Genomic DNA, 12,864 nt, shown 5'->3' with positions numbered 1-12,864 from the left:
ATTCTCATATTTAATAATATGCGTAGTTTTTTTTTTTTTCGTTACGGACTCCGACGTGGCTTAGTGTTTAGCTTACCGGGCTTTGAATCTTTATGGTCCATGGTTTGCATCCTGTTGCCGCCAAATCGCGCTTCGTATTTTAGGACTACGGGTGCGTGATGAGTACTGTTAACCAGCTGCCTTCCCTCTAATCTATCAGTTTAAAAATAAGAATGGCTATGCGCCGATAGCCCTTTTAGTACAGAGGCCTCTCGAACTGTTCGAAGAATACTATTCAATGATGAAGAATCAAAGACAAAATGCACGATATCATTCTGCACCAAGAAAAGTTTGACCTGCAGTAAATCCCAGAATAGTAAAATAATCACGAACTCTCAATATTTTGCCCTGGCGCATTAATGAAAACTTTCAATTCTTGCGCACTTTTTATTAAGACAGAGTGCAAGAACCTAACTTCTGAAAAAAAAAAGTGAATATTTAAATGCTTTGCGTTTGATATTTCAACAGAAATTGACCACTGGACCTTGATAAGTTTTAATTCAGGCCACCTGTAAGTAGTTAGCTAATGGACTTTATTCTGTTTCGATTTAGGCTAGCTGGGGCTGGTTCCAGCTGGCCTAAATCGAAACAGGGAAAAGTCCAGTGGCTGGTTCCAGCTGGCCTGAATCGAAACAGGGAAAAGTCCAGTGGCTGGTTCCAGCTGGCCTGAATCGAAACAGGGAAAAGTCCAGTGGCTGGTTCCAGCTGGCCTGAATCGAAACAGGGAAAAGTCCAGTGGCTGGATCCAGCTGGCCTAAATCAAAATAGGACACAGTCCAGTAGCTGGATACTGGACTGTGCCCTGTTTCGAATTTAGGCTAGCTGGAACCGATTGCTGGAATGTTTTCTGTTTTGATTTTAGATGACATGGCATTTCTCGGTATATGGTGGTTATTACTGTTGAACTAAGCGCTAATTTTTGGGGCTTAATTTTGATACAGTACCCCTGTGCTTATTATTATTATTTGTTGTGTTTTACTTGCAAGTTCTGTTCAAGAACGACGAACAAAAACGAATGAGCTATAGCATGATAATATCAGAAAAAAATGAAATTCTAAAAATAACGTAAGGCCAGGAAAAGAATTAAGCAGTAAACGTTTCGACTGACTAAGAACTGGCTTTCATGTTCTAATAGCAGCTTTTATAATCTTAAATATTTTGCTGCATCACAGGAACTTGTAGATTTCGTTGTAGTTGTGTTTGCGTCTCGAGTTTCTACCCTGTGGCGTTATCCTCGTTCGTTTATGAAAGTAGATTACCGTAGGATCAACCTGTATAAACGCGTGCGAGTGTTTTACTGTCGCAGCTGGGGTCAGTTGAAGTTTTTAAACTTTTGCTAATCAGCTTGAAACTTTTTTTTTTTATCGTGATTCCTCTGTCGCTAAGCATTTCAATCTTAAGTGGAAATGTTGTTGTTTTTATTATTGAAATAAATTCAAATGGTAGCACCGGGTGAAATTAAAAAATAATGGAAATAATAACTGTAGAGGAATTTTTGGGAATTCGTTTTCCAGCCACAAATCAAGCATCTTGGGATTTTTTTTTTTTTATTGATGAATACTTGCACCTGTTACATAATGAAAAATTTCTTGGTTTATGGAGAAAAGTGACTTCCTAAATGACGATTTGGAGTACTTAGCCCAAATTTATCGAACGCTTATTCCGGGCCATATTGAAGCGCGGATATTTTTTCTGTTATTTTGTAATATTGAAACATTTCATTGTAAGATCGAAATGAAAATGTTTTTTTCTATCAGTTTTTAGACCATTGATAAAGATCAACAAAGTACTTCCTACGTAGGTTTGTGATAAAAGAAAAAAAAAAGTACACTAAGTTTTGAATTTATATTCTACCAATTTGTAAGTAGCTCGAGAATTAGCATATAGCTGTTTTTAGACAAATCATCACGTCCATCCTGAATAAATAGTTTGTGATGTGTATAAATAAGCCTTGTCTCTCCGTGTTTCAGCGGTAAGTCTGAGGCTTCATTACTCTTAAAAGTGGGTTTCTACACCCGCTTTGAGCATACCATAAATAACAAACTGTGTAACTTTGTGCTTAATAATAAGAAATTATACAAATGAATTAAATATACGTTAATACACATATTAAAATCATATTTGGTTGCATATATCTCCCGGTTTTACTGCGGTGCTAAGACTTATACAAACTCTTCAATATGAGCAGGGTTTCCTAAAACTACTATCATTTAGTATTTCGTTTTATCTTTATTTATTTATAACATTTATCACTGTATCGCAGTCGAACGCTTGTATCTCGGACAGCACGATGATAAGTTTACTTTCTTTGGGCTAAAATTTTCCGAGATTAGATAACATCGGAAAGCTAAGGACTGATTGTGTATGAAATAAAGTAATAAATGTCAAGGCACAAGATTTGAAGTTAATAAACTACGTATTATTATGTATGGTAAACAGCCAGAATTGCATCAATATATATTCACCGTATCAATGTACGATAATCAACTCGATAATATTGTCATTCGTTTCTGCATCCATGATTGTAATGAGCCAACTTAAAACTAAACGTTATTCAGATCATACAATTACTTTATAAACACGATAAAAAAAAGACGGTTTTATTAAAATTTGCGAGGTTGAAATGTAATATATACAATATCTTCTTGATAAAGGAATAAGTGAACTAGTGGTTAAATTTTCAATAAAACAGCAGGAAATGTATACAACTTTAGCCAAAATACCATTTAAGTACGTTCGTATATTCCAAACTACGTCTACTTAATTTCGTTTTAACTTGCGTTCATTTTTAAAATAGAGATTTATAAGACAGGCCAAGAAACGTTTGGTTATCAGCTGTTGTTATTCCCAACATACACTAATTATTTTAGCTGTTTGGCTTATTTTGTTAATCATGCTTACAATATTATTACCTTTTTTTTTAGTTAGGTGAATCTCTACTGACTTGCCCCTCCCTCCTCCCGGTGGTTCAGTGATAAGTCTTGTTTTTACCATAAATGTATTAAAAGTTTTGAATAATCATGTTACACGTTGTGTGATGTTTCTCATATTGCTTTACATTTACACTTCTACAGCACAAAATTGACTTTGTCATCCATTTTGCCGCCATGAAAGCTGTGGGAGAGTCGATGCAGAAACCCCTTTTTTACTACAAAAACAATGTCGTCAGCACCATCAATCTAATGGAGGTGAGTTCACTGAAGGGTTTACTTTGATCTTTATGTCGTCAGCACCATCAATCTAATGGAGGTGAGTTTACTGAAGGGTTTGCTTTGATCTTCACGTCGTCAGCACCATCAATCTAATGAAGGTGGGCCTGGTATGGCCAGGTGGTTAAGGCGCTGGACTCGACATCTGAGGGACGCGGGTTCGAATCCCCGTCTCACCAAACATGCTCGCCCTTTCAGCCGTGGGGGCGTTATAATTTCACGGTCAACCACACTATTCGTTGGTAGAAGAGTAGCCCAAAAGTTGGCGGTGGGTGGTGATAACTAACTGCCTTCCCTCTAGTCTTTCAATGTTAACTTATGGACGGCTCGTGCAGGTAGCTCTCGTGTAGCTAGCTTTGCGCGAAATTTAAAACAAACCAAAGTGATGGAGGTGAGTTAATGGAAGAGTTCTGTTTAATCTTCACCTCACGATGTGTCATTAACCTCAATTCTTCAGTGTTATTGCCTCATCCCTAATCCTAATAAAGGCTCGTCATTCCGTAATATATTGCCCAATGGTAATTTTTTTTCTAAAAATAAAAAATGGTACTTTACGTATGTGTTATTTATTGTCAAGTGAAACCCTTTGAATACGTTTACATCAGAAATCTGTAATTCGGCTTTAGACTTATCTATAAGGTAAAAGCTAAATAAATTGAAACGTAAAATTGATTTTAACACAGAAATAAAATAAACAAACTTCAGTTTCAATTACAAAAATATCTGTGTCGTTTTCCATGTTTGGTATTTTCCTGTCCTTTATATACTTTTCTACAAAATCCACATTTCAGTAAATTAAAAATATATATCTTGAGTAACATCCTATGAATCTTCTTGACGCAATCAAAATGAAAGTTTGTTGGGATGACCAAGAGGATGTCGAAATTTCCCGTTGTTCTTTACTGGGATTAACAGTGTGTCTAATGAACGTAGCTATGTAGATGTATGTAAGCAGTAACCTTAAAAAATATACATTTTCGAATTTGTTTTGAACAAAATGAAACGGTAGTTTGTTGTTGTACCATTTGTACAGAGCAGTAGGCATTTTCACGATAATTTGATATGCTTTATATTAATGTTTTGGGCCTTGTTAGATACAGTACAAATGGCCCATTGTGTAATTTTGTGCTTAACAACACTCAAACAAAAGGAATATTGCATTGAACTCGTATATGGTGAAGATCTCCGCAAAAAGAATCTATATTGAAAAATTCACTAACAAAAAGCAGTATTTTTTGTGTGTAGCATACAGTTTGTTTGTTTTTTCGAAGAGTAGTATAAAATCGTCAGACATTTCTTTATCCTGAAGGGCCACGTTCGCTCATACAAGAAAAATTAAATTATTCAAGCACTACAGTCCCCTGGTTGGACAGTGGTAAGTTTATAGACTTACAACGCTAAGATCCTGAATTCGATTCCCCTCGATGCACACAGCAGATAGCCCAATATAAATTTGCTCTAAAATAAACACACTCAAGCACTACAATAGCGTTGTATTGCCTTTGCAAGTCAACCCGATTGAAGGCTACTAGGACAGAGAAAGCACGATATGAATATTATTTACTGAGCTTAAGAAACAAGGAAAAAAACTGTTAATTTTGTGATTTATTTTTCTGTTAATTTTGACTTTTTCTACAGTAGTATTTTCAGTGTGAATAATTTCTACTACTTTCCAAATTTGAGTTAAAATGATAAATAGCGATAGTTTTAATAAATATACATCTTTAGGTAAGATACAAGAGTATACGGGAAATGGTAGTTGTACATTGTGCCAAGTTAATTTATTATTCATATTACAGAAAATATAAAGGGAACTTGTGAGTAAAGTTAAATATTAAGAAAATTCAAACATTTGTTTTTTCTCTCGCATATATAACGTTTAACTGCAACTTTGTGTGTTTAAATGAAAGAGATATTTTGACTACAGGTAATGAGAGAAAACGGAGTTTATAACCTGGTATTCAGCAGTTCTTGCGTAGTCTACGGAAACCCACAGTACTTGCCCATCGACGAAGCCCACCCCACGGGAAACGTATCCAGCGTATATGGAAGAACGAAGTATTGCTTAGAACAAATGTTTGAAGATATCTGTAGAGCAGAAAAGGCGAGTATAATGTACAGTAAATCCGTCAATAAGCGGGTGAACGTGCAAATAGGACAACTTAAAAATAGAATGTGGCCTAAGTAATGAAAATTGTACGTGTAATTATGTATGTTTCACCCAAAATTCAAATACGTAAAGTTGTTAGTATGTCTGAATAATTGTAATTATATTTTAGATGACAAATGCCATGTTTTAACTTCGGTAATTAATTTTACGGCTTCAGTATACTTAAAAATAATAATAATTTTTTTTTAACACGAAGAACAACCTGCTACTCGGAGGAGAGCAAGACCGTCCTTGTCCATTGTAATCGTACTGTATATTTGACATTTGAACCTAACCGACTGACTAACCTGCCAAACCGGTAATATCGACTTGCGCGTTTAGAAGTTGCGCAAAGTCAGCCAGGCTAAAAACGTAGTTATGCAGCATTGGCCAACTTAACTCTTTTTAAAACATACTATTAATTAAAAGGAGGTACTATTACTTATGTTGGTCTTCATTTTAAGAATAGATTCCCGTGTGCCACATTTTTTTTTCGGATTCAAATCAAAGGAACTTGCTTTAGATTTTTGTTTTTGAAAAAAATATTCTAAAACTAATGGTGTTACTTATCTATCCGTCAAAGGACACTGATCCGACTATTCCTATCCTTGAAAGTTATTGTTGACTACTTTGATCCAGATATTCACCCTTTTTATAGTTGCTTTAGTGTTAGTCGACGTTAGTCCAGACTCCTTCGTCTTGAGAGATGTTTTCGATACACAAGGGATCGCTGTCGAGTGACATGGATATTTCTGTCTGCTAGGACAAATTAAGGAAGCGCGTACGTGCACATACATATATATTAAACTTAGAATCTCCAACTGAACATTTCGTTGTTTTGATCCCATATGACACAGGAACTCGTGTATTTAAGGATGGCTACTGCCATTATCGTTGCTCCCCGAGTTCCAACCTTTAGAAATGGTCTCGCTTCAAGTCTGATGAATACTTATCACACAAACTCTTAATTGAAATTATACACTCATTTGATTAATAAAGTGCTTTACAGGGATATGCTTGTCAATGTTATAGAAGTAGTGTTAGGAGTATTGGATTTTCCTCTTTTTATTTTATTTTTGAGCTTTTGTATTCTTGCAAGGTTTTTATATTTCTTTTCCATAACTCATTTTGATGACAGAAATGGAACGTCATTAGTCTCCGTTACTTTAATCCCGTTGGAGCTCACCCATCTGGTTTAATTGGCGAAGATCCCACTCGAGCTTACACTAACCTCATGCCAATTATTGGAGAGGTAGCCACTGGACGTCTGCCAGAGTTGGTCATCTTTGGTGGAGATTACGAGTCAGTCGACGGAACAGGTAATTCAGTAATACTGATTAACAACGAATTCCAAGTCAACAGTCTAATAAAGTCACTGACTATTAGAATGTTTGGTTCGAAACTTGTAGTTCCGACTCCACATGTAGAAGATAAACGAGCTTAACCCTTCAACTGCGGTTGACATCATTAATGCAAGCATCTTGCGCGCAACATTTTGAGTGGTGCGCCGGGAAAATTCGCTAATCTTTGCGCATGGAGTGGAAGGCAGATTTACATATGTCGCAAACGAAGGGTTAAATAAAAAATAGAATCACTCTCATTTACGCTGTCCATGAGTGAGGACATGGCTCTTCTATGAGTTACGGGAAGGGAGTGTGTGCAATTTTTTAATTTTAATAATTTGTTTGAAAGAGAAGGTGATTTTTTTATTTCTTTCAACCCTTTTCACACCACTAATTCTCTGAAAACAAAATAAATCGCAAAAAATCTTAAAGTATTGGTTCATCGTTGATTGTTTTATATGTCGTTTTTGGTTAACTCTGTAATAAAGGGAAAATACGTTAAACTCTTTATGTATAATGAAAGCTTTAGGGCTTAGACAGTTAAAATCTAATTTATGGACTAAGTTACAAATAAAAATTACGAAAGAGTTAAAATATACTTATAACAAGGATACTTTTTTAACCTGCAGGCATTCGGGATTACATACACGTGATGGATTTAGCCACGGGCCATGTTGCAGCTTTGAAGAAGTTTGCTGAAAATCCTCGATACAAGGTAATTTGTTTAAGTTTGTGTTGAATTTCGCGCAAAGCTACACGAGGGTTATCTGCGTTAGCCGCCTAATTTAGAAGTGAGTTACAAGTTTAAGAAGTTATAAGAAATGGAAGCGAATTGTGTACAGACATGTATATAAATTACATTAAATAGTCCTAGGCCGAGCGTGACCTAGTTAGCGTGTCCACAATACGAATCCAGGATTTAATGGTTCGCAACCAGTCTCCACGAAAAGGCGCTCCGCACTTTGTGGCTCATGGGTGCGCTATACGAGTGGTGATTATTCGATCAAACAAAAGTAGCCAGGGAAGGGGGATGTGCTATTGAATAATCAGCCTTCTTTGTAACATATCATTTCAAAATTTGGGGCGCATAATTAGCCCTTGCATAGTTCTACACGAAATTCTGAAACAAACTAGTAGTAATTTTGTTATCTGGTGAAACAAAAATGGTTCTTTCATGTTAGTAATAGAGCCTAGAACACGGAAACAATGTCTTTAAGAAGTCGTATTTTGTACTTATATCTATTAATACCTGAAATATGAAAATCAGTGTTCTCATACCGTATCTTATGATCTAAGTAAGTTTTTGTTCACCGTAATATTATTCTTCTTACTATAGTGGACGTATATATATCTATATGTATGTAACCAAAACTACATGAAATGTCGCGCCATCTATTGAATGACACCACAAACAACATTTCACATTTTGGGTATTCAAGATTCAGAAAAATAACTATAGTACGTGCAACAACGATTTCTTTATAACAAACACAATTTTAAATAAAAGTACTCTTCCACACAACAGGAACACTGCTCTCTCTATAACTGTAGGTGAGGGTTTGATTATATCTTTATTGATATATTTAAATTTAGTACTGAGAAATGGGAGTTCTTAAAAAAGCTATTATTTTTTCAATAAAGGATAGCACTTTTAATATATAAAAACATTACAGTTTATATCGGTAAAATTTATGAAAATTTTTAGCCCTGTACATTGAATCATTTTGATACAATAAGTTTCGTATGACTAATGAGCACAATCTTAACACTTTTCCGTGCAATACTTTTTTTTGGAAAATGTTCACTTTTTTACAATTAGGTCTAAATAATATAACTTATAAATACTTGCACAGACAGCTGCCCGTAGGGCGAAGTTTCTGCTAGTATTTTCATAATTGTAAGCGCATGCGTTCAAGCAAAAACAACTCTTAATGTGAGAGGAAACTATGTGGGGGGGGGGGGTGCTGGTAAAAAAGATTAATTAAGGATACTAGTGAGATTTACCCAGCTATAATAATATATACAAATAGCGTTAGGGATATCTTATTTTTCTATTGATTTAAAAGCGCTCCCGTTACATAGAACCTGTGGTCGCGCTCAAGGCTTCCAACCGTGTGATCCAACTCCTTACATACACACCTAGCGTTTGGCCATCTAAATGATGTGAAAGAACTAATGAATTCGGGTAAACTTGAAACAAATACAGATGTTTGATTGCATGTTTTAGGTTTACAATCTTGGCACCGGCACGGGGTATACAGTGTTACAGCTCGTCCAGGCTTTTGAGAAAGTCAGCAAAAAAACGGTAAGATATTTTTTGTTCCATTTTATGACTATAGGGTTAAGCAGCACCACATAATGACTTTTATCAGTTTTTTTATTTGAAACTTGAGTTACTTGTAGTAAAACATTATTCACTATTTCTGATTTCTGTTACTACTTAACATTGTTTGAAACAAATAGAAAATCATACTCAAAGAACCAGGTTAAAGTAGACTGCAAACGTTAAGCCCAATTAATTAAAATGACATTTCTACGCACATCTTGCATACATTAATCTAGCCTAAAGACAAAAAAAAAACACGAACATAGTGATGTAACTTCGATGATGAGGAACCCACTTTGAGACTAATAATGATGACAAAACCTTGTCGAAACGTTGTACATTTGCTGTTATATTAAAGTTTTTCTTCATTACCTATTCAAGCCGTCTCCAACCATTAATAATGATGTGACGGTCCACAATCAAGTTCGTTACATTAGAAAGACAGATAATTAACAATAATATAAAGGAAATAGTTTTTAGGTTGGTATTTTTAATCATAAGCAGCTGTTCCTACACTAAGTACAAATTAATGCTTCCATTTTTCTTAACAAAATTAACAGACCTTTCTAAAGTGATTGGTTTTAGTCATTCTAATTGGGAACCAAAAAAAAACGTTAGAAAATATTTCGACACCATATACTGATAACTTGTGTTGTTGTTACAGGTGCCATATCGAATAGAAGCTAGAAGACTTGGTGACATTCAGGCCATGTGGGGCAACTGTAGTTTAGCAGAAAAGGATCTGGGCTGGAAGGCTGTTTATGGTTTAGATCAAATGTGTAAGTATATATACCTGATATCTATATCACGTGGGAGACAAATTTTCAATATATGATACACATTACATACAACAATAACAGAGTAAAGTTAGATAAGCTACACTATAACGTGGGACCAATAGTTTTGTTTGTTTTGAATTTCACGCAAAGCTACACGAGGGCTATCTGCACTAGCCGTCCCTAATTTAGCAGTGTAAGACTAGAGGGAAGGCAGCTAGTCATCACCAACCACTGCTAACTCTTTTACCAACAAATAGTGGGATTGATCGTCACATTATAATCCCCTCACGGCTGAAAGGGCAAGCACGTTTGGTGTGACGGGGATTCTAACCCGCGAGTCGGGAACCAATAGCTACAAGAAATGTTTGCACACACACACACACACACACACAAATTTAAAGACCAATGGACAGAAGGAAAAATAATAATTCTAAAACTTGACTTCGAGCTAACATTAATAAAATAAGTTATAAACCCAATAAGCAATGATACTGATTAATTACCTAAGTAATTTGTTAACATTTAAATTTGTATTACTTCCTTTTATAATGTAACTTAAATAACCCAGACTCTCCTAATTGATTGTACATTAGTTTATGCAAGTGCAAAAAAAACTTTTACATTATGTAATGTACAACTTTAACTTTGTTTTCTACCAGGTGAAGACTTTTGGCAGTGGCAGACTCAGAATCCGACAGGTTACAGATGTCATGTTGAAGACAAACAACTTGCATCATTTACAGACATTGAAAATGACACAGATAATGTACATATAAATGGAAAGTCCATTGTCAGTAACTGAAAATGGGTAGAAATGGAATCTTTTTTGTTCTTGTTGTAGCATTTCTTTTTTCACTTCTAACTTAATTTGAAACTCAATATTTTAAATATTTAGCAATATAAAGGAAATGGTATATAGTATTATAAAATTCAGAATTACTGAAACATGAGGGTTTTATTAGTTTCAGAACATAATGCATAAACCAAGTAGTCACTCCACATATTGTTCAATGTGATATAAATGAGTGATTTAAGCCTTCAATTTCTATTAAGAAGTCCTGATACACAAGCCTCAACTAACAGTGGAAAAAATACACACAAACACAAAAGAAACTGAGTAATATAGTTAGTGCTTGTTACTTTAAATAATTTGAAATGTCATGATTTTCATAATTATTAGTCTATTTGTACCTAGTAACTTTCAGAAGTGTTTAACGAAACAAATAACTCTGTTGTAATTTGTACGACTGCTTGACCATGAAATTGATTTCAAAGTATCAATAAATGTCTTATCATCATAGTACACTTCACAATTAATTTTAAGTTTCTTGATTGGAATTATTTTGATATTTAAAGAAATCGGGGAATATACTACATTACAACTGATCGAACACTCGAAACAATTATATTTAGCCTTTTTTTTTTTTTAGAATAAAACAATGTATACCATTTATTTTGGCCCGGAATTTGTTTTTATTTTTGATTGGTACAAAGATGAACTCTACAGATGGAGCAAAATAGGTTTGTTGGAACAGATAACAAAAACAGTGTTGACATGTTAAAAAATGACCCTCTCCTCCTTTCAAAAACTAAATTTACCATGATTGAGCCACTAACTGTTGCAATTAAGATTTTAAGGTTACAAATATTAATGAACTTAATTATTAAGTTACAACATTGATAACAACCAAATCTGAAACATAAAAAAAAAGAATCCTTAGTTTATTCATTACAAATTTCGCATCTTGTACACATGTGTGAAGGCAAACTGCAACATACATCTGAAAAGCAACTCTTTCTATGCAGGTATGAGACATCACTTGACGGAAATAATCTGAAACATATAAATCCTTTCTTACTATTGTTGAAAGTGAAATAAAAATAAACTACTTATTTTGTAAAACTTGATAAGCTAAACCATTAATTTGTCCTACAATGTTCAATGAATGGCAAATACATTTAGACTAATATTTTCCTCCTGTACAAAGAAATACAGTTGTATATGACCTAGCATAGTGCAAACCTAGTACATCTTTCTTTTAATCTATTTAGAGCGTCTCCATCACTCGTCTATGGCAAATGGGTGTAAAAATCAATAACTGTTAATCTAACAAGTTTTATTAAGAAAAGACATTTATAAACAGCACTTCATAAATATATGAACAAAGCAGGAGCACTGCCATTATTCCTAGCGTTTCATCAATTTATTTGGAATATAGATTTCTTACCTTATGACTAATAACACTTGTATGAATAAGTTACACAGAATAGTTTGGATTCTTCCTAAGAATGACAAATCCTTCCAGCACAGGTGTAAGAGGAATATCTTCATTACAATTAAGGAGAAACCATGCTGGAAGTTGTTTTTCAGTACAACACTAGGCCTTATTTGCTCAATATAAGGAACAGAGTGAAATACAACTTACCTAATTATACGTACATTAATGTTACATAAAAAGTTTGATCTGAAGACTTTTCTAAATAGAATCTGCAGTTCTGACTTTTTTTTATTAACAGAAAATAATTTTAAAGCTGCAAGAGAAAGGAAACAAGGTCATCATTATATCCCAATAAATTATTCAACAAAGACATGCATGGAAAGATTGTTTTTTCTGTGAATCTGGTTCATCATGATCACTACTTTTTAATTGGAGTATAAGTAAACCTATATTTACAACAATGAAATATATATCGCAATACTGTGATCAGTCCCAGTTGTCAATTTATTGTCATAACAGCACCCAAATGCATTGGGATATCCCATCTATCAAATAAAATCCAAACGGCTGACTAGATTGACGTTGGCATTTGGGTTTTGTCTGGTAGATGGGATATCCCCAATGCACTTGGGTGCTATGACCACAGACATTATCCATTATGACAATAAGTTGACAACCTGGACCGATAACGGTAATGCGATATTTAATTCATTATTGTCTTATAATGCTGATTTAATCACCTATTAACAATTAATGTAATCAATAGTTTGTAAGCTATTATTTATATATATATATATATA

The 12,864-nt window shown here is 34.3% G+C and overlaps 2 protein-coding genes across 4 annotated transcripts in view; one reads left to right on the top strand and one right to left on the bottom strand.

The window, feature by feature from the left end:
- Window positions 1-11,162, top strand: part of LOC106470562 (UDP-glucose 4-epimerase-like) — a 17,214-nt gene extending 6,052 nt beyond the window's left edge. For all 3 annotated transcript variants that reach the window (XM_013931124.2, XM_022399168.1, XM_013931126.2), the window contains exons 4-10: window positions 3,114-3,227; window positions 5,176-5,352; window positions 6,536-6,716; window positions 7,370-7,455; window positions 8,968-9,045; window positions 9,731-9,845; window positions 10,505-11,162. In XM_013931124.2, the coding sequence (XP_013786578.1) occupies window positions 3,114-3,227; window positions 5,176-5,352; window positions 6,536-6,716; window positions 7,370-7,455; window positions 8,968-9,045; window positions 9,731-9,845; window positions 10,505-10,647 (894 nt within the window). In that variant the 3' untranslated portion in view covers window positions 10,648-11,162. The remainder of the gene's footprint in view (window positions 1-3,113; window positions 3,228-5,175; window positions 5,353-6,535; window positions 6,717-7,369; window positions 7,456-8,967; window positions 9,046-9,730; window positions 9,846-10,504) is intronic.
- A 133-nt stretch (window positions 11,163-11,295) lies between these two features.
- Window positions 11,296-12,864, bottom strand: part of LOC106470560 (26S proteasome non-ATPase regulatory subunit 2) — a 33,062-nt gene continuing 31,493 nt past the window's right edge. The window contains exons 21-22 of the mRNA XM_013931122.2: window positions 12,074-12,171; window positions 11,296-11,679 (exon numbers count right to left, since the gene is read on the bottom strand). Of these exons, the coding sequence (XP_013786576.1) occupies window positions 12,104-12,171 (68 nt within the window). The 3' untranslated portion in view covers window positions 11,296-11,679; window positions 12,074-12,103. The remainder of the gene's footprint in view (window positions 11,680-12,073; window positions 12,172-12,864) is intronic.

The sequence above is a fragment of the Limulus polyphemus genome, unplaced genomic scaffold, assembly GCF_000517525.1.
Source record: "Limulus polyphemus unplaced genomic scaffold, Limulus_polyphemus-2.1.2 Scaffold4087, whole genome shotgun sequence".
NCBI classification, from domain to species: Eukaryota; Metazoa; Arthropoda; class Merostomata; order Xiphosura; family Limulidae; genus Limulus; species Limulus polyphemus.
This window is presented reverse-complemented; position numbering and strand designations above follow the sequence as displayed.